At 32.2% G+C, this 23,574-nt stretch overlaps 2 protein-coding genes across 6 annotated transcripts in view; one reads left to right on the top strand and one right to left on the bottom strand.

Annotated features, from left to right (window-relative positions):
- LOC143233777 (voltage-dependent T-type calcium channel subunit alpha-1G-like) overlaps positions 1–8,158 on the top strand; it is a 59,292-nt gene extending 51,134 nt beyond the window's left edge. For 4 of the 5 annotated variants that reach the window (XM_076470427.1, XM_076470428.1, XM_076470429.1 and 1 more), the window contains 8 exons: positions 147–298; positions 567–676; positions 1,294–1,424; positions 2,025–2,174; positions 3,658–3,779; positions 4,313–4,573; positions 4,684–4,807; positions 7,519–8,158. In XM_076470427.1, coding sequence (XP_076326542.1) covers positions 147–298; positions 567–676; positions 1,294–1,424; positions 2,025–2,174; positions 3,658–3,779; positions 4,313–4,573; positions 4,684–4,807; positions 7,519–7,685 — 1,217 coding nt within the window. In that variant the 3' untranslated portion in view covers positions 7,686–8,158. Of the gene's footprint in view, positions 1–146; positions 299–566; positions 677–1,293; positions 1,425–2,024; positions 2,175–3,657; positions 3,780–4,312; positions 4,574–4,683; positions 4,808–7,518 lie in introns of those variants that run through there. The other variant, XR_013018305.1, reaches the window with a different exon arrangement.
- A 2,316-nt stretch (positions 8,159–10,474) lies between these two features.
- RpL38 (ribosomal protein L38) lies at positions 10,475–22,080 on the bottom strand. The gene is made up of 5 exons (XM_076470438.1): positions 21,975–22,080; positions 18,307–18,341; positions 15,367–15,427; positions 12,059–12,181; positions 10,475–10,589 (listed from the first exon to the last, which is right to left on the bottom strand). The coding sequence occupies exons 2-5, from the start codon at positions 18,307–18,309 to the stop codon at positions 10,564–10,566; spliced, it is 213 nt and encodes a 70-aa protein (XP_076326553.1). The 5' UTR covers positions 18,310–18,341; positions 21,975–22,080; the 3' UTR covers positions 10,475–10,563.
- Positions 22,081–23,574: the final 1,494 nt, after the last annotated feature.

Consider the following 23,574-nt stretch of genomic DNA (forward strand, 5'->3'; position numbering starts at 1 on the left):
ATCTATTTTTAGCAGTAAATGTTATTGTTGATATTAATTTGTCGTATTAGTTATTTTATTATTATTAATCAAGTTCTGGTTCAAAGTAATTTTTAACTAAGAAATAGTTTAGTTTAGTGTTTAGTCAGTTTTAAATATTTTTGTAGAAATGAGAGAACCACCATACTACATTAATTACTCCAAGCCTCGTCTGTTTAACCACAACATCGTAACTAGCAAGTATTTCGACTTAGCCATAGCTGCGGTGATTGGGCTGAATGTGGTTACCATGGCAATGGAATTCTATATGATGCCTTTGGTTAGTTTGTTGTTTTTTTTCTTCCTCAGTTTAAAATATCGAGTTCAATATGCCTTTTCTCACTAATGTGTTTGTTACAATAAACATAAAACTAAACGTAGCCACATAATTGAAATGTTTGAAACAATTTATAGCATATATTTGTTACTACACTGTTTTGGTTATTTATTTTAGTTATTCATGAAAAAAATTGTAATTGGACGAAGGAAGGTCTAATCGTCATTTTGTAAAGCAGACTCTAGAACATAATATATTTATTTACATCTAGGAACTGGTGTATGCTTTGAAGATATTCAATTATTTCTTCACTGCAGTTTTTATTGTGGAAGCTTTCATGAAAATCTTAGCTGTCGGAGGTAAAAGATATCTTAAAGACAGGTGAGTTACCTTAGTCCCAATAGGTAGAAGGTATCTTAAGTATTGGTGAGTTACTTAAGATACCTTCTACCTACAGGGACTAAAGTACTGGTGAGTTGCCTTCGTCCCCGTAGGTATAAAGTATTTTAAAGACAGGTGAGTTACCTTACTTCCTGTATGTAGAAGGTATCTTAAGTATTGGTGAGTTACTTTAGTCCCCATAGGTAGAACGTATTTTAAAGACAAGTGAGTAATCTAAGTCTCCGTAGGTAGAAGGTATCTTAAGCACTGATGAGATAGAAGGTAAGTTAGATACAAATCTGTCTTCTGTACGTGTATTCAATTACCTAATATTAAAACGTCTATTTTTTTAAATGAAAGTTTTCATTGTATTCTATATTTATCGTGAAACCAGTCAACAGTATTATTAAGGTGTTACATCGATTAATAACGTAACGTAATATCAGCTTATTTACATACACAACCTGTTGATCTAAAACTAGTTGATATAAATGAATATGTAATGTCGTTCACAACAACTTGTATTTACTGTATTTTAACAGTATCTGTGTTTATAAACAACACCTGTATACTTATCGCCTTCTGCCGATTGTTCTAACGTAACCACCTTTTTACAGATGGAACCAGTTGGACGTTGCTATTGTAGTACTATCGATAGCGGGAATTATATTTGAAGAGATGGAGTCGGAAGTTATTCCGATTAACCCCACCATCATAAGGGTTATGAGAGTGTTAAGGATTGCACGAGGTAAGAAACCTGTGAATGAACACCACTACACACCAGCTAAATACCTGAAAGTGTTTACAGTACAAGACCGGTGAATGTTGCGTATTATATGAAACGTTTGAATAAAACAACATAAATTTTGTGAATGTGTTCACCATAAAGTAACAAAAATATAAACCTCAAGAAACAATCATCTTATTTAATCATAAAATAGAATTAATTTTACTTGAATAACAGTTAACAAAATCATTGGTCCAAGATCTTAGATATTTTTGAAAAAAATGAATTCATATAGAGCTGTATATTAAGTTATACTTAAAATTGTGTTTAGTTTAACTGGTTCTTATTAACTTTGAATGTGAGCTTTTAAAATGCTTCATGTCTATGGTTATTTTGTGTTAATGAGTCTATTTAACTGCATATATAAGGCACAGCGACTTGTGAGCATAATGAAATATTTTAATATATACTACATGTTTCGACAAAGCCTTGGTCTTTCATATTCCTAACTGAAACATGTGATATACACTAAGTTATCCTAACAAGCTGTTCTGTCAATTGTACAAGTCTCTTAGCTCAATGTGCTTCCCTACAAAAAATAGCCTGTTTATTCCCTAACAGTGTTAAAACTGCTGAAAATGGCTACAGGTATCCGTTCCTTGTTAGACACAGTGATGCAAGCACTTCCTCAAGTCGGGAATCTCGGTTTGCTATTCTTCCTATTGTTCTTTATATTTGCTGCTCTAGGAGTTGAGCTGTTTGGACGACTAGGTGAGTAAATCTACTTCACTATTCTTGGAATTAAGGAAACTTTTTTCTGCTAGTCGCTCGCTGTTCTGGGACTTCAATAAATGTATTTACTATATATGACCTCAGAGGCTGGTGTTTGGCCCCTACTCACTAGTGAACTGCCTCCTGGAATTAGTTTTTTTCTTATTTACAATAATACTAAATTAGTTACGTTTAGGGATATTTAACTTGGTTGTTTCTAGATGTATTGATAATGTTGAGGTATTTCAGGATGCGCTGGATCAACTAGCAAGTTTGACACACATTTGGTAAATGACCTTCAATTATGATAGCTTCAAATTAATGCATATTGAACCACGTCAACAATATCTTTACGTAATGGTGGCTATGTCATTCAAGCTATCGAATTAGTCCTCTGTTACTACTAGTAAAGTCAATAGAATTGAATATTGCATTTATAGACCCTGATTACCAGTCAAAATGGGTAAATATCTTCCTAAATCAAGTATTTGGAATACTTTGTACAGTTTCGTTCTATGAAAGGCAAGGACCACAAAGATGATTCAATAGGTCGTAGAGTTCTTTGTACAGATACATTAAAATATTTTAGCTTATTTGGTCAGGAGAACAGAACGGTAAGTGGTGACCTTAGTGAACTTTGCCAAATTATCTTTAGAACTGACAGAATAACGTTCCCTCACTTCTGTTTGCTGTATTATGAAGACAACAGAACGAGAGGACAAAAGATGAGCCAGGCTCCAGTTTTATTTTCTAACGAGCGGTGGTTGGTTCATGGAATGAGTTGCTGTTGACAGTAGTTTTTGTTATTTAAAAGCTAAGAATCAGAATGAGCTATCTGTGCTCTCCCCACTACGGGTATCGAAACCAATTTTTAGTGTTATAAGTCTCTGTAGTTACCACTGAGCCAATTGTTTAAAAAGGGAAACGGTAACTTCTCCAACAGTTAACTGGCCGAGTTAAGTTATTTTCTTGAACACAGATTCTACAAGAACAGTTTCTAAGTGCCAAATAGACCCCCGTTGTTCTTTACATTATTGGAAGCTACAAGTTAAACCGACTAATCTTTAAAACCATACAGAACCTCTGACAACTGTACACATTCGGGAAAACATTTGTTTATAAAATTATAAAAGATCATTAAATACATGTAAGTTATTTGCTGAAAATTCCTGTATTTTAAGACGTAATTATTAAATTTAATATTTTTCTCTTAATAATATTATTAGTTAGTTATTTTGATACTGAGGCATTTTAGGAATGTTTATTAAAGGTATTCCTGGTTATAAAATATTGATTTTCCTAAACGGACAATATTTAGAACTAAACAAAAAATATAATTTACTGTTACTTTAACATGTTAAAAATTAAGAAACGTGACGTGTCATTTAAATTATTGCTTATTAACACGATTAGTCTCACAACTTGAAAGGTTTACTCGTCTTATTTAATAATTATTGGGCTGATGTGATTTTCTTATTTCCAGAATGTAACAAAGATTTTCCATGTCAAGGTTTAGGAGAACATGCTCACTTCCGAAACTTTGGAATGGCTTTTTTGACACTGTTCCGTGTTGCAACAGGAGACAATTGGAACGGAATAATGAAGGTTAGTATTTAATACAACGATAGAACTGGAACTTAATAACGAAGGTTTGTATTTAATACACAATTAAGGAAAGCTTGAATCATATGAACAAGGTTGTTCATTATATTTCATTTAGACAAAGATTAGTATGTAATTCTCGTTTTATAATAAAGAAAGTTTTACATTCTTTTAGTAATTAAAGCTACATCCTTTAAAATACTTTTATAAGAAACATTTTAGTAGTCCATAGGATCAGAATCGTGATGAGATGGTCAAAAGGATTCCAACAATACTTGACTTGTACCATTCAGCAAGTCAAAATGAGTTTATAATACGTAACAACCATTACACAGTTACCCAGCCCCACCCCCTGGGTTACTATGAATTTTTTGCTATTTGTTTGCGTGTATCCGGTGTAATATTTATTAAAATAATATTTTATCTTTGGAAGAATTTCAAAAGCAGATGCACGTTGATGGGTTGTAATAAATATTAACGACTTTTTTTTTAAGTGAGCAGGTTTGAAATTAGTTTAATAAACGTCTATCTTCTAGGACACATTACGAGAGAACTGTGACCATTCAAGTGACTGTGTCACAAACTGCTGTGTGTCACCTGTTATTGCTCCCATATACTTTGTTATATTCGTCTTGATGGCCCAGTTCGTGCTCGTGAACGTGGTGGTAGCAGTTCTGATGAAACATTTGGAGGATTCCCACACGCAGGACGAAGAGGACTTGGACATAGAGCAACAAATCGAACAAGAGCTAGCTGCAGAAGTCGGTGTATCGCAGCAGGAGAGTGGAACCACTGAAGTAAGGGGTGTTAAGTTAGTTGTAACTGCGTGACACAGGGAAACCATTGACGTGATATCAAATTATGTGTACTTAAATATTATTGTTAACTAACTTTTTTGTTTTATAAGGTTCGAGAAGCTAAACGAAGTGGAACGAAAGAACTAAAGCCTAGACCACTGGTCAAAATGACCTCACTTCCGGCTAACTTTACCTTCACATTCCAGTGTTCTATTGGAGAAGGAAACAGGAATGGTGAGTATTGTTACTGTTTTAGACATTCACGAATCACGATCAAAAACTAATCAGACACTGGAATAAATTATATTGGGTAAATATTATTAAAGTTTATTATGGTCAACATTTGAATAAATTTCAGTATAGTCCAAATACGAAAGACCTAGGTTTGTTCAGATATTTAATTGTTAAAGTAATACATAATTTACTAGAAAAAATATGGTTTGTTATATAGTGTTTAGTAAAGATATTAATAAACTATTTCTTCCAGTATTTTGTATTCAGAACACAATATTTATTTTTATATTTATAACACTAGATTTTACTAAAAGTGTGACATAATGGTTAGCGTAGCAGTCTGTAAATCAATATACTACTAGACTTTCAAAGTTGTGGCTTCGAACTATGATAACTACTCTCGGAACTATAAACTATTACAGTAAGTCTAGCTATAGAGTTGCAAGTGGGCAACTGCTGTTGTGCGTTTTCCTTCTTTGTGTTAGCATTTTTAAGATAAGAGATGGTTATGCCTTTGATGTATTCAACCTGATGATTTAAGCTTATTTATTGCAAAAGATGCATTTCAGATTGAGAACACCAGTGTTCTAGTGGAAACATCACAGTATACCCATACCACCTAAACTTGTAATTATTATATACTGGTGTATAAGACATCCGAGTCTGTACAAAATCTCTCAAAACTTGATTTTTTATAAACCTGGTGTGAAATGCGAACCTTTGGTCCTGTGGGGTATGGTAAGTATATATGGGTGGATCAAATGCAGGTTGATAGTAGGGCTGATTTCCAATGTATTGGTGATGGAATAAAATCAAAAGGAGAAGCCAGATCACTACGGGAGAATTCAGCCAATATGACATTTAGCTGAACCTGATTTTTAAATTTAGGATCAGTGACGCTCTAAGGGGAATTTTATATTACCGTTCATTAAGCCATGAACTAAGTTGTCTTTGGTAATAGTGTACTTTTTTGGGATGAAGATAAAAAATTTCTTAAATTTGGGGAAATGTCGCTCATGCTCCAGTGCATTCCTATCTTTTAATAATAAGACTTCAATCACGTGCTGACGTAACTGAAATTTTAATGTATGTTATGAAGGACTTTAATTACTCGACCATTTCAGTTGAAACTGCCGATAAAACATTTTAAAATGTTTCAATTACGTATATATTGTGTATATAATCATAAAATGTATTGTACTGAATGTGTTATACTCAGCAAGCATATACACTTTCTGATGACTATGGATTATTGGATATCAATTCCTCACACGCTCATTTAGTTCCACTAATCAAGTGCACTTCCATGGAGAGCATAGCGTGCAATCTACATTTTAACTTAAAAATCAAGAATCCTTGTAGGGTAGCATACATGGTATATTCAATTACACTGTGATACTATATTTACAAAAGAAAAAAACTAACAACCTATAACGTGAATGCTTTAGAAACATTCAAACTTTGCAAGGTTTCACTTTTTCTATCTTTAATATACACAGTGTCCGTTGTAACCAATTTCCTCCATGATACTTGTATCCTTCATGTAAGAAGAGAGTCAGTAATATCTTTTATGTACTGGTAACAAAATTAGGAAGCATATTTGGAGCCAGGTTTGCGCTAGAAATTATGCGATGACCTAGTTTACCCCATGAGATAATACATGTACACTGTACCCCGTAATGTTCTATGTTAATACACTAAACATTATTCATAACACCATAATCCTTACACTGTACATATCTATGATGCATACTTATAGGAACAATGGATTCACTTTTTTTATTGCAGTTTGAACAGTAAGTACATAAGACCCCGATGACTGTGTTTATTGTTATTCTTGGGTTCGAATTGTAGTCGGTGGTTTCTTTGACCAAACCATTCTAATAAAAACAAAAGATAAAATTTGATGTGCACCAAGAACAAAATTTCACATTCCAAAAATGTCATCCACATGCATACTCTTAAGGTAAAACACGGATGTATAAAGTTGGAAATCACCCAAAACTAACAACAGTATGAAATTTACAAATGTTCGGTTCATAATGCACAAAGCTACAAAATGGGTTATTTTTGCTCTGCTCACCAAGAATATCGTTTCAGACACTAAGTCCACATACATTTCACTGGGGGGCTGTACATATGCTTTAACAATATCTCAGAACAAACAGAAATCAGAATATTTGACAAACTAATGGCATAGAAAATCAATTACTTTAATGGTCAGTTTAAACCATGTTTGTGTTAACAGCCTACAACTAATATCTAAACGTGTGTTTTGTCCTAGAAGTTTAGGAATGGTACATAATTTTATAATGGTATCTAGAAATAATGTATATCTTTTACTTAATGTAATTAATAAAATTACTTTCAAAATACATTTTGAAAGTCTGTCAGAAGCTGTGTGATAGTAACATAACTATCTGTATACCTTCTCAGTATTCTCAGGCATGAATTCCATGTGGCAATGGAATGGGTTAAGTTGTCCTTTAGATTCGTCCAAACAGGCTTGAAAGGTATTAGATAATTGTAGGTTAATGTGCAAATATTTCATTACAATAAAGTTTATCAACGTTTGCATGAATACTTATAACTAACACTGTAACAGTGTAGTTTGGAAAATTGCTTTAGTTATGTTGTGTTATATTGACTGCTTATTAATATACCTCATAATACGCAGACTGACATGTTATATCAGACATCTGTGTGTACAGTTCCAGAGATCCGGGTGATATCACCTACTGATGACCAAGCACAAGATGTAATGAGAGTATCTGACATCTGTGACAGTAACACTCATACAACTGTGAGTGTGTCTATTCCAGAGTCATCCACCATGAAGGCAGAACTGGTTTTTGATCATTTGGAAGACAGCTTGTAACTTACCTCATACATAACTGGTTACTCAAAACTTTTAACCAAGATACTCAGGATATAAGGTTTTTACTCCAGACTCAGTAAACCTCAACCAACACAAAGTACTCCAAGAAAGTATTTCTCGAGTTCACCACACAGAACATTAGTGTATGCAGAACTACACAAAGATATGAGGAATCACAATGAATTCTTGCAAGATTTTGCAATGTTGCAACTGTATATACGTAGGTAACAAAATTCCTTATAAACACTTCAATCAAACAAGTGTACATCTGTTAATCTTACATGATTAGTTTTCATATAATTCTATGCATAGCATTAAATTAATGAAAAACATGGACACACATAGTGTCAGTTCCTGTACTTGCTTCTCCCAGAAACTCCATCTGACACTGATACCTGTAGTAGTATGAAATTCTGCTCCTCCCCAGGAGTGATACCAGAATAAACTTCTCTACCAAGAGCATATTTAGCAAATTTTCTGAATGCTGACTTTCTCATAAAAAAATTGTCCAAATGTTTTTTTCTTCTCCATCAAACTGTGGCTTACTAGTCACTATGCAGTCACTGGGGATACTGGAAGACAACTCAAAACTTAGTACCTGAGTTTTACAATGAGCCATTTGATTTTACCTAGTTAAATGTAGCAACCTGGAGTTATGAGGTGTATAAGGCAAAATCTGAGTGATAGCTAAATGTCCCTAAACGTTCTACACTTTGTAGACTTGAAATAATAATTTCCAATAATTAGGACAATCAAAACCACTTATTACATAAATGTAATTTATTTAATTCATTACTTATACAGGGTGTTCAGAAAGTCACTATGCAGTTTTGTAATCATATTTTATTCAGTCTATTTCAAGCCAGCAACTGTTTAGAAACAAAATAAGAAGGATCCAGGCCTGTATTGATGCAACCAGGGGCCACTTTCAACGTTGTTTATAATTGTCATTCATATTTACCTCCTGTACTCTATATTGAAACACATCTGTTAATAAATATATAAGTGCACAGTGACTTTCCGAACACCCTATATAAATAAAGATATATTTACTCATTTAACTGTTTGATATTTATCATGTATAAAAAGTTACATTTGTGTGATTTCATCTGTGACTGACAGTCACAAAATATTATCTGTTCTGGCCATAACACAAATATCACAGTAAACAACCGAGTCTTAATGGTAGAAACTGTTTTAAAATGTTCTTCTAAGACATCCAAGACACTCCCATCAGATCAAATTAAAACCTGGTAACAAGACTCTGTGGATATTCCTTCCAAGATTAAAAAAATGAATCAGATTACAATAAAGTGTATCTCCGTACATAGGCTTAGGATAGTCTAGGATGCCAGTATCTCATATCCATACATATAAAAATAATATTCATGCTTCACACCCTGCAGCCATGGTTACATTGTAAAAATTACTATTAAAGTTGAGTAGCCCAAAAGTTAATGGCAGGTGCTGTTGACTAGCTTTCTCCACCCCAAGTTTAGGACAGCCTTCATGTAGCTTTGTGTGAATATCATAAACCTCCCTGGTTTGAGTAAAGTGTTTACGTGAGGCATAGTTATGAAAAACTACAGTTATATTGTTACAGTTTCACCTTTTAAGGGATTGGTCCCTATAATACTAAGAATGCCTCCCCATTTTTTAAATAAAATTGTGGAACTTAATTAAAACCATATAGTTATTACATAGCACAGTCCCAGATATTTTAGGGACGATTGCCTACAATGGTGCTTTCTTTTGACAATAAAACATTAACCAAACCAGTTCAACATGTTTGAACCAAATTCTATTCACACTCTTGCTATAATAAACAAATGATACTCAAACCCTAATCAGTTGGTTTATACTCGCACACAGATCCAAGATACAAAATCCATCAACTATTCTTGGACACTGAGGTCATAAGCTATCAGAGGGATATTCCAGTTACACATTTCTCTAGAAGCTCTGGTTTAGTTTAAAACATAATAGGAAAACTGTCTAAAAATGTTCTGTGTTAGTTATGTAGAGTACTATAATGGTTCATAATAACACACTGATTTACTTCCATCTTATTTTTACTTTGTTTCATGCTGTACTTACTGGAATTGTTTGCTTTAAGCACTCATAAAACCATGATGATAAATATCTTACAACTTTGTATATCTTGAATAAAATATTCATTATGGTTACTAGTTACCTGTTATATGAAATTCTGAGTCAATTATTTCTATCTAAACAATGTTTGGCTTTCTTTACCTGTTACTTGTGGTTTTTCACAAACCTCCATCTAAACAATTAATGTGACTATTCATTAGTGACTGCTACTATTAATTGTTTAATAGAAGTTTGAGAAAATTAATTACCATGACTTCACTACACTTATTTTCACAGGGAGTCATTTAGAGTGTTAAATGATATTTTCCTTTATCATGCCAGTTTCAGAAAATTTCATGTGATCACTTAAAATTAAAACACTTTCTTTTTCACTTCTGAAAACAAGAATTTATGAAGTTACTGCTGGTATTTTAAAAAGGATTTACTATTTTTCCTAGATAAAAATAATTTTCAATAGCAACATAAGGATTCTCTGAATTTAAAAATGCACTGAACTATTTTCTTTGATAGATACAGCTTCACAAAATAATTTGCTGTTTCAAATAACTGTTTAAAACATTAAATAATTTCCCAGTGTGACTTAAGAAATGATATGCATTAGAAGTAACCAAATATATAAATATTTTAATTTCTTTTCCTCATTAACGGACAAAGCTACAATGAAAATAAGACTCATATCATTTGATAAATTTAATGTGTTAAAAAATAAAGAAATACAAAATTATATTTCTGCAAATGTTTATTGATTTTCACACACAAAAAAAAATTATTTCAGCTCCTTCACTTGTAAGCCTGAAACAAGAGAGAGGAAGTTTTAGACAAATTGTATTTAACCAGTAAATAATCTGTGTAATAAAACCTAAACCCAGGATGTTAAGAATACATAAATGTTGTTTGTACAGTATGTATTATGAAACAGATATAAATCTGTTCTGGCATTAATCATCACTTCCAAAGTCTGTATAAACATCAATGTATCACCAAGTAAATACAATTAATTCCAAGGACTTTAGGTATTTTTAGCCCATCTGTTTCATCTTTTCACCTTTTTTTTGTAATACATATTTACTACATTGAAATGTTCAATTTCAGTTTCTGCAACACATTTTGTCAAAACACCCCTAATTATCCCTCACAAATGGTAGTGAAACTAAATTAATATCATCCCATGGGGCTCATCCTAGAAATGGTAATCTGTAACTTTTTCAGTGATAATTTTCGTGACACAATATCAGCGTATTATAAAATGGCTGCTTGTAAATGACAACAATTTTGAAAATGTATGCTGATTACACTTGGAGTCAATCCAACAAGTGTCAAGTTAACAGTGTTCAACTACATATGATTCATCCACTCCTTTGTCTTTTCAAAGTTTTACTTACTGCCTAAAATGTTTAAACAATCAGACAGATTTTCCTTTCATTATAAACCAAAGGAATTTCAGTAGCCAGTAAAAATAATGTCAGAAATTTCCATGGGAACTAACACAGTGACAAGCCAATGCCTAAATGTAGCATAACTGGACCACATGCTACCATATGAGACAATCTAGAGGATGAAGAATTATCTAAGAAATAGTGACTAACATTTTTATTGTATCAAAATTTATAATTTTTCTACCAAACTTTCACAGAGAACATCTTTGAAAACATAGCAGGAAATAAACCAAAACATCAAATGTAAAACACAAACCCCAACTATGAGGTCTAACTGTATTAAAAATAATTACATTTTTCTTTTCTTCTCTGATAGTCTGGTGTTATGTTTGTACATTTCCTCTCTTAAGTTTTAAACTGACATATAACTTAGTTGTGTTGTGTTATTAATGTTGGGCACATACTAATGAAATGCATAATGAATTGGAAGTGAATGGTTTGCATACATCAGTGATCATTAAGCACCTTAAATAGACTGAAAACAAAAAAGAACAATAATATGGCAAGCATACTACAACCAACACATCAAGTGACTAGGATATAACTGACATAGGAGTGGTGAACATGTTAATTGTAACAAATTCCACGAAATACATTAAATAAATTGTAATCAATTAAACTATTTCTTAGATTTATTTCACAAATTAATAACATACTTTCTAACAGGTTATTATATTCTGAATTAACTTTACTATCAAGTAGAAAGACTGTCAAATCAACAAACCTGACTTCTTGTTCCTTGAACAGATTAAACCTTACAATCTGTCATCTAAGAAGCAATGTTTAAAAAACATGTTACATATAAAGGTAGTTTACAGCACTCACCAGGGGGCAAAGACTGCTTTAGTTTCTCAGCCTTTTCAGGATCATTGACCACAAGGGTGTAGAGGTAACGGCTGCATCGCACTTTGAACTTGACATTGTCTCTGTTTTTCTTTATCTTCACAGCTACATAATAATAATACCATGTGAGTTAACATAACTATACCACGTTGTTCTGTACCATATGAGTTAACATAACTATACCACGTTATTCTGCACCATGTGAGCTAATATAACAAGACTGAAAACCTGTCAGTGGCATATAGTTATGTATTTTAATCGTTTTACAATGGCCTTGGTATAGTATACACGAGTATTCATACTATAATTTTTGATGCAGTACATGTATTTGGTAAAGTTTTATTAAAGATTACAGTATTAATGAAGTATTTTTACTAAATATTTGTGAAAATAACAAGTGTTTCATTACTAGTCTGAGTGTGAAGTGATTTCATGTTAAGATTACAAACTCGTGTAATCTCTAAACCTTCTAAATACATTAGAAACGTTTGTTTTCAATAACATTATATATTTTGATGTTATTTTCTCTACCCTATGAGGGTTCTTGATCATTTGACTGACCTCATAACCCTCATAAAAATTAGGATTTTTGTCATGCTACAATGAATAAAAATATTTTGTCTAACTAGCTTAAGTTTCATAACATTATATATTTATTATATTGACCTTCCAACCTTCCCTGGCTAACATTACATAACTTGCACTGACATGGTAAGTGTGAGCTTGTGTTACTGTATCCGGTAATATAAAACTGACCTTTAGTCTAAACAAGGCACCCTTGTCTTGGTTGTGTTTTAGTAGACTAGCATTTTGTAACATACAGTAATATTTCAACTATACATGTATATACACTATTACTACTTAGAAATAAATTCTTAAACTTATTTTTCTTATAATATAGAACAATAAAGTAACCAAGCAATTATCTCTTCTTGCTATGACCTTTGAACTCAGTTGCTTCTGGACATAATTGGCTATTATTCCTCTTAAAATTTTGCACGTGCAGGATTACAAAAATAATAATTTTTTTAAACATATTCAGTTGAACAATAATAAAATCACAAATTACTCTATCAATACCACAGAATTATATTATAATTTATCAAGCTTTGTAACCAAGTTGTACTAAGGTTAAAAATATATGAAGTTTTGAGCAGACCAAAGACACAACCTACCTCCTTGAAATTTTGGTTCAAAAGAACTTAGAAGCCTTTTAACATATTCAAATGGCTGAAAAAATCACTAGAACATTCTAATCTGTCACTTGATTATTCATGTCAAATATTGAAGTGTATATAAGGAACCATTTCCAAGAATAAACAAGGTTGAACAGGGCAACCATGTTTGATTCAGTACATAAGCCATATCTCAGCAAAATAAAAGGATATGAGATTCTTATGTTATATTCTAGCTTGTTAATATCAGTAATTTGAGTTTCTAATTTGTAAGAAACTACAGACTTAGTGTTTTGTCATCACAAACATCTAATTCAAACCAGTGCTGCATTCAAGATACCATGTGACTCACAAAAAAATAGATATTTAGGTGTTCTATTAATATTTACTTTTAAATTATGAAATTAGCTCATTTATATTAAAGCTTGATTTATAATCTACAGTTTGGTTCTAAACTTACTGACAAATTCATAAAATAGTAGTTCAATAAAATTTAATCTGACCTGTTAAGAAAGGGTTAATTACTCTTGTACATATCTGCCATTTGTAACTAATGACATAATACTGATACAGTAATAATAATCCTACTTAATATATAATTTGCTTGTACACATGGCTGAGAGAGCAGAAAGTATGCAATTTAAAACTGAAGGTCTCAACACAATACTCAGCTCTACACATAATGAACATTATTTACAACTGTGTCACCTACATTATCAAAATAAAATGGGGGAAAAGAAAAATAATATTTCTAATTTTAAACTTGGGGAAGACACAACCTAGTAGTAATAGCTTATCAATTAATGATAGGTTGTGGTGTTTAGAACAATAATTATCACCATTTTTTATAACTCATTTATTTCTGGAGTTTTGAAAAAGCAACTTAAGGGTTAACCATCTCTAATTTAGAAGCAAGAGATGGTAATGTTGACTCCGAACCTCAAACACAATGATCAGTAAATTCCCTAATTATAAACTTCAAAATGTGAATGTCCACATATACATCTTTTGGTCCATTTTTTTTTTTTTTTTTTAAATATTGTACCTTGTAAAAGATACACAAAGATATAAGAGCTGAAAACTTAAAGTTCACTGTTATATTGAGGGCAAACTAAGTATCTGTGCTCTTTAAATAAAATTTATATTGAATCCAACTGGGTGTATGGTAAGACAGTTATGTGTACAGCTTGGTTACTAACAATACCACAGTGTATTGTGTGATGTTTGTAGCACATAATATGGGAAGATGGAAATTTGCAGTGAAAACAAATGTTGATAATATGAATATTTAGTGACTATTTTCTAGTACAGATGCTTACAACAATAAAACACAAATGTCCCAACTTCTTACAAAAAAATCTGTGGTAGCAACTAAAACAATCAAATTTACAAAACAAAACTCAGTTTATCATTAATCATTACGGGTCAAATGTTGACCCTCTTTTACTCACATATAGGTCAAAGACTAACAAACAACAAATACGAAGTAAGGAGAAAACCACATTAAACAGAACACAATAACTGGAAACAAAATGTTATGAAAATTTTGGTCAGTACAAAAAAAATGAATAAAAAAAAAGGTTAGCTTTGTCTCCATCCAGGTCACCACCAACTATGAGTATAAACAATACATATCAATGGTGTGTGTGTGTGTGCGTACTTGTGCCATGCTCAAGCATTATGTACATATGGTAGAGTAGCATCTGTGACCATTACAATGCAAGTCTTACTACTGGCTGCACTTGACTGGTAGGCTAAGATTGCTATTAATTTAGAAATAATCACTACCATGTCAAAAAGATTTATGGGCCACTAACTGTTTGTATAATGATAATATGGTTAGCACTTTTTTTTTTTTTTCCAGTGTAACAAAACTTCATGGGAATAAGAAATCAAAGATTGGTTGAATAAAGGTGTACAACTGCCAACTAAACACTAACTGTACTTAATATAAAATAAATAAATGATAGAAAATATCAAAATTCATGTAATTAAGTCTCTTTTAAGGTATTTGTACATCAATTTTGTCACAACTGGATCTTTTATGAGTGCCTATGTATGTTTTTCAGACTATCAATAGAACCTTCGAGAACTTTCCTTAAAAACGATACGTACATTTTGCATCCTTCCTTCTTGCTGTTAGAAGGAAGTCTTTAATCTCCATGATCTGTTTTGGCTAGAAACAGAAAGTAAATAATTAGTTACTCTCACTACACCAATGTTAACATACATGAAACAAAGTCTGAACTACAACAAATTGTTTCTAATTCACACTGGAATGAAGAAATAGGACATTACAGAAGAGTTACTTGTCACCCATTTAGTGAGATCTATCTCTCTATACTTAAGTATATGCAGATTAACAATAAACTGGTCAACCTCAGGAAAGAAAATTAATGCAAAATATTTGAACCTACACTAACTGGAACTATAACATAGTTGGGAAAGAACAGACTATTCTTTACTGGGACTACAATAGAGTTGGGAAAGAACACAATTACTGTGACTACAATACAGTTGGAAAAGAACACTTACTTACTGGGGCTACAATACAGTTGGGAAAGAACACTACTACTAACTTGGATTATAATACAGTTGTGAAAAAAGTCTACTAACTGGGACTACAATACAGTTGGGAAAGAACAGACTACTACTAATTGGGACTAATACAGTTGGGAGAGAACAGACTGGGACTACAATAGAGGTGGTAAAGAACACACTTTCTTACTGTGACGAGAATACAGTTGGGAAAGAACACATTACTTACCGGGATTATAATAGAGATGGTAAAGAACACATTACTTACTGTGACTATAATTCAGTTGGGAGAGAACAGACTATTCTTTACTGGGACTACAATAGAGTTGGGAAAGAACACAATTACTGTGACTAAGATAGTTGAGAGAAAACACTTACTTACTGGGACTACAATACAGTTGGGAAAGAACACAATACTTATTGAGACTACAATACAATTGGGAAAGAACACATTACTTATTGAGACTACAATACAATTGGGAAAGAACACAATACTTACTGAGACTATAATACAATTGGGAAAAACAGATTATTACTTACTGTGACTATAATACAGTTGAGAAAAAACAGACTATTACTTACTGTGACTATAAGATAGTTGAGAGAAAACACTATTACTTACCAGGACTACAATACAGTTGGGAAAGAACACTCTTACTTTCCAAGACTACAATAAGTTTGGGAAAGAACACTTACTTTCTAGGACTGCAATACAGTTGGGGAAGAACACTACTACTAACAAGGATTATAATACAGTTGGGAAAAAACAGTCTACTACTTATTGGGACAACAATACAGTTGAAAAATAACACACTACTACTTATTGGGACAAAATACAGTTGGGAGAGAACAGACTTTGTTGCTGGGACTACAACAGAGGTGGTAAAGAACACAATATTTCTTACTGACTATAATACAGTTGGAAAAGAACACATTATTTCTTACTGGGACTATAAGATAGTTGAGAGAAAACACGGTTACTTACCGGGACTACAATACAGTTGGAAAAGAACACTTACTTACTGGGGCTACAATACAGTTGGGAAAGAACACTACTACTAACTTGGATTATAATACAGTTGTAAAAAAAGTCTACTACTTACTGGGACTACAATACAGTTGGGAAAGAACAGACTGGGACTACAATAGAGGTGGTAAAGAACACACTTTCTTACTGTGACTAGAATACAGTTGGGAAAGAACACATTACTTACCGGGATTATAATAGAGGTGGTAAAGAACATTACTTACTGTGACTATAATACAGTTGGGAGAAAACACACTACTACTTATTGGGACAAAATTGTAGTTGGGAGAGAACACTTTCTTACTACGACTACAATACTGTTGGGAAAGAACACACTTTCTTACTGTGACTACAATACAGTTGGGAAAGAACAGACTACTACTTACTGGGACTATAATACAACTGAGAAAGAACAGACTACTACTTACTGGGACTATAATACAGTTGGGAAAAAACTGGCTATTAGTTACTTGGACTAGAATACACTTGGGAAAGAACATGTTATTTGTTACTGGGGCTACAATACACTTGGGAAAGAACATGTTATTTGTTACTGGGGCTACAATACAGTTGGGAAAGAACACTACTACTAACTGGGACTATAATACAGTTGGGAGAGAACAAACTACTACTTACTGGGACAATAATACAGTTGGGAGAGAACAACCTACTACTTACTGGGACAATAATACAGTTGGGAGAGAACAAACTACTACTTACTGGGACAATAATACAGTTGGGAGAGAACAAACTACTACTTACTGGGACAATAATACAGTTGGGAGAGAACAAACTACTACTTACTGGGACAATAATACAACAGTAGTTTTAAAATATTTCTTGTAACTCCAGTTTCAATTTAGACTTGTAAATGTTACATGTATTTCACACACTTTATCAAAGTACACTATTTCCCTGATTATACTGTTAACACAAGTTTAAGGTATAAGTAGTAGACATGCCACCTTACAACTTGTTACACTATGAAGCACACACAGCTGTACAGCTTTGTCCAGGTTCTTATGTATTATCACAAGTTGCAGAAATTCCATCTGGTCATAGTTTTCCATCGTGTTCAAAACTTTTAATAAAATTACCCAGAAAGCAAGTCAAAATGCTTTCTGGTATAATTAAAAAAAAAAAAAAAAAAGTCACAGATTTTGGGAACTTATGCCACAAACTTAATTTCAGAGAATGAAACTAGCAGACAGTATTTAAGGGTGATTGCTTAACAAACACAATAAATTTAGAAAAATGAGCATTGTAAAAGAGAGAATAAATGACATTTTTATATCCTTTAAAACCGTAACTTTTCTGTAATGTTTTATATGTAATTATCTGATGAATATTTGCAAGTCACTAACAAATCTCAAGATAGAACAAAGAAATGAAGGGATGCTGTAATACATTTATTTTCCCAAACAGTAAAACCTGGTTTAAAATTTTGAAACATTATTGTCAAACTAGTATAACCTTTAACTAACACCTACCATGATTGTGCTGTGTAGATTTCAAGAACTGATAACTGAAATAAGAAATTGGTAACAATGTAATTAATGCACATCTAATTTTGTCATACAATTAATGACAAGATATATATTTTCTGTACAGATTTTAACTCAAATGCTTCCAGTACATAACTTATCTAATAAGGATATTATTTCACAAGATTCTGACACTCATAAGATACATTCTAGTTTCTGAAGCATTAAAGATGCTACGAGTACTGACTTGTATATTCTTATATAAACACTACTTTCTGGCTTCAAAAAGCTACTTTAAATGGACACAGGACTTCCAAAAAATACTGTTTAAGAAAACTCTGTAGAATAATACTTAGCAAGTGATTTGTTGCTTGTTTACTAAATGCAACATAAAACAAAATTTTATTTATAGGTTGGAGTTACTATTTATTAAGAGAAATTTATTCTTGAGGTGAGACACATCTGAGAACATTGCCAAAAAGCAGTGTATGTATTGCAAAAGATTAAAAGGGACAAACAAACAGCTGAATTCAGATGAAATTGTATTAATTTTTTATACTTGCCAGCTGCTTATATTCTTATTTATAATAACTTTGTGATGAATTTTTGTTGTAACAACACAAATGTAGTGAAGAGTTATGTGTATTCCATTATACCAGATAACCTTAATAGTAAATGTGTGATTCCATTAATATACTATAATAGCCTTAAGACAATTTGTCAATAAGTGTTTAAAAAAACTGATTCAATCCAGTAGTTTACTTTTTAGTGCATGTTTCCCACAAAAACAAGCTACTGAAACTTATCAACCACATAAAACCTATCTCAAGATGGCTGGTATATGATGGATGTTTAAACTTAACCTGGAGATGGCCTCAGAAGGTCAAAACATTGTTCTGTACTTTATCTTAAAGTTTTAATACCCAACCAGGCATCTTGAGAATACATTTTTATTTCAAGTGGGCTTCTTGTGATTACATATCTGGATACTGCACACTGGGCTATATGGTCAAGTACTGGTTCACAAGTTGGTAGAGGGACAAGAATCAAGCCAAATTAATTGTACTTTTACATGTGCTGAAATTACAATTGATAATTTGACTATCACACAAAAACACAGGAACAATGAATGAAGAACTTGCACAGCAACATGTGTATACAGTACACACAATAAACAGCGACACGCGTATACGGTAGACTTATGTAAACAGCGACACGCGTATACGGTAGACTTATGTAAACAGCACCATGCCTATACTGTATTCATGCAAACAGTAACTCATATATGGTACACATGTAAACAGTAACGCGCATATAAGGTACACATGTAAACAGTAACGCGCATATGGTACAGCATGCGTATACAGTATATGTACATAAACAGTAACACCTGTATACACATATAAATATAAATTTCATAAACATAGCTCCACCAGCTTTATTACTGTTTCACCTTTGTCAAGATAGTGATCAAATTACCAGCAAAATCATGACTGACATCATACTGACCTCAAGAATGCTAAGCATTATTATAGTTAGAAGAAAAACCAAAACCAATCTCACACTACTCGTTCAACAAGGAAAACTGTTGTATTACATTCATATATTTCATAGGTCTGACTAATGTGGTCTTAATTTAACTTCCATTTCTCAAACAGAATTACAATCACGAAAGTTAACCTGGGAAAAACAGCAGTTTACAGAGATGCCAACTATTTCAAATGATTGAGTGTAATAACTGTAGACAGAGCTCTTTATCATTTGCAGCTACTAGGCCTGACCAATGTCTCTAAGCTGTTTATTATTATATCTATTATTATTTATTACTGCTATAGAGTGCTCATTTATGACTATATTTTCGCTATATCAGAGTCTGGGAACATATTTCTGAACAGATGTCCTGCATGATCGACTACAGCTAGAGGTAATTTATGAGCAATGACGAATTGCATGAACATCACTTCTGCATTTATGGTTTCACATTTTGAATTCTTACTCATAAATGTCGTTATCTGCACCGTTTTTGTCTTCGCCTCAGCCTTTTGTTGGTGAGATGTCGATTTTGTATGTCTGGAACAATTGTTTATCCTACCATGCACCACAGAAAAATTGATGTGACAAACTGTACAAAACACATGACTGTCACTGACTTTTGATGCAATGATCAGATATTTTGCACTATACTCTTTCCCAAATATTTGATTCACAGTTTTATTCTTTTTAGATTTGCCAGAAACCAGACAATCTGGTGAACGAGGCCTCTTTTTTTCCATCTTGTGAACGATCGCATTGGTGTTTCTATGCCACTTAGAAAACGACAAATACTCAACTAAGCAAGCACTGATGACATAATTATGGATTCCCCCACGTACCCAGTATGGAGAAGCACTGCACTCAAACTATTGGTAGACATTGGAGATAAATATTTTTTTTATTTCAAGCACAAACATAATTATTGCAAGTAGCCATTTGGACTATGTCTTTTATTTATTATCAAAATTTTTTTGTATCTCACTAGAAATTTTCTTTTCACCCTTTCAAGCCCTGGGGGAACAATTTAATCACTTTATTGTATAGGCCTATATAATATAATAATTTGGGTGTTGCAACAAGTCGTAATATTTGTCTGTACGAGCATACAGTCATAATGTATACACCAAAATCGTAATGGTTGGCATCTGAGTTTATAGAAGTGTTAAACCTAATGAAAGATTTGAGATATAGAATGGCACAAAGATTCAAGGCTTCATGTTACTACAGGAAATACTTATGTATCTAATACATTAAAAAAACATTTTACAAAATGTAAATATCAGGATATTTCAAATGTCTAGACCTGAAACATTTAACAAAAACTAGTAAACACATACCACTGCCTTCCATGTATATAAACAAATTTGAATTAATTTTAGAGTATTTCTTAAATATGTTAGAAATGTTTTAGTGATTTTTTGTAAAGCATTAATTTAAACCAGCCACTTAACATATTAGTTTCATGATCTTTATATAAAGAAAATTTGCTAAAATAACCATTACAAAATATGATGTTTTAATTTAAACACCTTTAGTGATTTTTGTTACCTTAACTTTTAACAAAACCTTCATCAAACAGAATTTTGTTTTTTGTCCAAATCAGTGTAAAACACCTTTAGTTATTCATCTATGTCAGATATATGGTAATAAAACTAAAATTTCTGCCTGGTATATAAAATTATTTTAACTCGTACTTTTGGTCAACATTTCATTCCTAAAATAATATATATAACTAGCTGTAACATGTCTTAACTATTTGGGATAAATCTTGAACTTCAAGTTGAATCATGTATGTACCAAACAACTATGGCTAACAATGAAGTCGAGGATTAGATCTACGAACTATTTCTGCAAGTTACTATTTATAGTTTTAGGTTTGTTTTAACAGCACACTCTTATATTTCGAAGTACCACATAAACACATACAAACTATTAACCCTAATCTAATAGCTAAGGCCATATCAGCATATCAACTTGGAACGAGAACATTTCTTTCATACAACATAAAACAAACGCCGGTATAAATTATTTCAACATAACACATCCAATAATTTTTAAAATGTGTACTTAAATCATTGTCATATTTTCTATGCTTTGATAAAATACAAATATCTTTGATTATATTGATATAAATAACATACCTCACACGACACTAACTCACTCACAAAGTCAATAGAGAAAGAACGTATTTCTCCCTGTTGTTGAAATGTGTTCCTAAACAAGACATAGGGACCATCCTAAAAATCAGTAAATTAGTATAGATTAGTGTTCATGACCGGCAATAAGGGTTTATTGTTTGGTATTTTTATACCATATAATGAAATACTTTATGTTGCTATAATAACGACGTTAGCAAATTGGAATTAACAATCTTTTTTACCCAATAATTTTATATCCAACATAAAACACATTTATCAAAGGCAAGATAAAAAAAATAAAAATAAACGAATTTCACTTGACCACATTTTTCAAAACTTCAAACTAAAATTAATTATACTTTTCTTAGTCGTGTTAATACAATGTTTGTCGAGATTTTACTCAAATAGTGCACATAGATTTTTGAACGTGCAAAATAAATTTAAAATAAATGAACAATAAAATACTTTTTGTCCATATTCATAATAATCGTCATTACACAAATAGTGCAAATAGATTTTTGAACGTGCAAAATGAATTTTAAACAAATAAACAATAAAATACTTTTTTGTCTATATTCATAATAATCGTCTGAAAATGTGGTGTTATAAAAAATGCGAGAGATTGGAGTATTTTCTTTCATTTTGCATATAAAAAAATTATTCACAAATGAGTCTTCGTCCCAAGAAATGAATCACATCTTCCTGTTAATTAGTAGTGGCTATTTTTTGTGAAGTAATATAATTTTTGGAGAAACAAGAGTATTATCGCGGTAGATTAAGGCTGAAACATTTTTTGTATGTAGGCGCTGGAAACAATTCAAAAAATTCGAAACTATCTGATGAGAACCACGTATGTGGAGCATCTCTACTTTATCTTCTTTTTTCTACAAGGCCCAGCATGGCTCAGCGTGTTAAGGCGTGCGACTCGTAATCTGAGGGTCGCGGGTTCACATCCCCGTCGCGCCAAACATGCTCGCCCTTTTAGCCGTGGGGGCGTTATAATGTGACGGTCAATCCCACTATTCGTTGGTAAAAGAGTAGCCCAAGAGTTGGCGGTGGGTGGTGATGACTAGCTGCCTTCCCTCTAGTCTTACACTGCTAAATTAGGGACGGCTAGCACAAATATCCCTCGGGTAGATTTGTGCGAAATTCCAAAAACAAACAAACTTTTTTCTACGAAAAAAAAACAGAAGTACACGTTCAAGTATAGAATTGTTATTTAAGTTTCATATTACCCCTTATTTAAGAATGTTTCTATCATTCGAACGTCAAGAACAAATGAAATTTTTTCATATATAATCAGCATTAAGAACTTATAATGTAATCAAATATTGTTGGTGAAGATCAAACGAGTGTATTTCTAACTGGCAAAACATGACAGTCATCACTTTTTGGTCATGTCGCCATTACCGTAAGTTAATAATTCAACTACATTCGCAATAACCATTTAGTATAGAGCATACTTGAAAAAAGTTATTTCACGCATACGCTATGCGATTATAATTTGTAATTTACAACATGAACGACGACTTATACGTATGTGTACTAAAGACAGACACAGTTATCAATATATAATTCAAGTACAGTGTTTTCTAACTTTGCA

Source organism: Tachypleus tridentatus, chromosome 12 (assembly GCF_004210375.1).
Source record: "Tachypleus tridentatus isolate NWPU-2018 chromosome 12, ASM421037v1, whole genome shotgun sequence".
NCBI classification, from domain to species: domain Eukaryota; kingdom Metazoa; phylum Arthropoda; class Merostomata; order Xiphosura; family Limulidae; genus Tachypleus; species Tachypleus tridentatus.

Coding starts and splice junctions, on each gene's coding strand:
- RpL38 (XM_076470438.1), bottom strand. Junction 12,182..15,366: donor AAGAAGGAAGGATGCAAAAT/GTACGTATCGTT, acceptor ATTATTATGTAG/CTGTGAAGATAAAGAAAAAC. Junction 10,590..12,058: donor AAAGCAGTCTTTGCCCCCTG/GTGAGTGCTGTA, acceptor CTCTTGTTTCAG/GCTTACAAGTGAAGGAGCTG.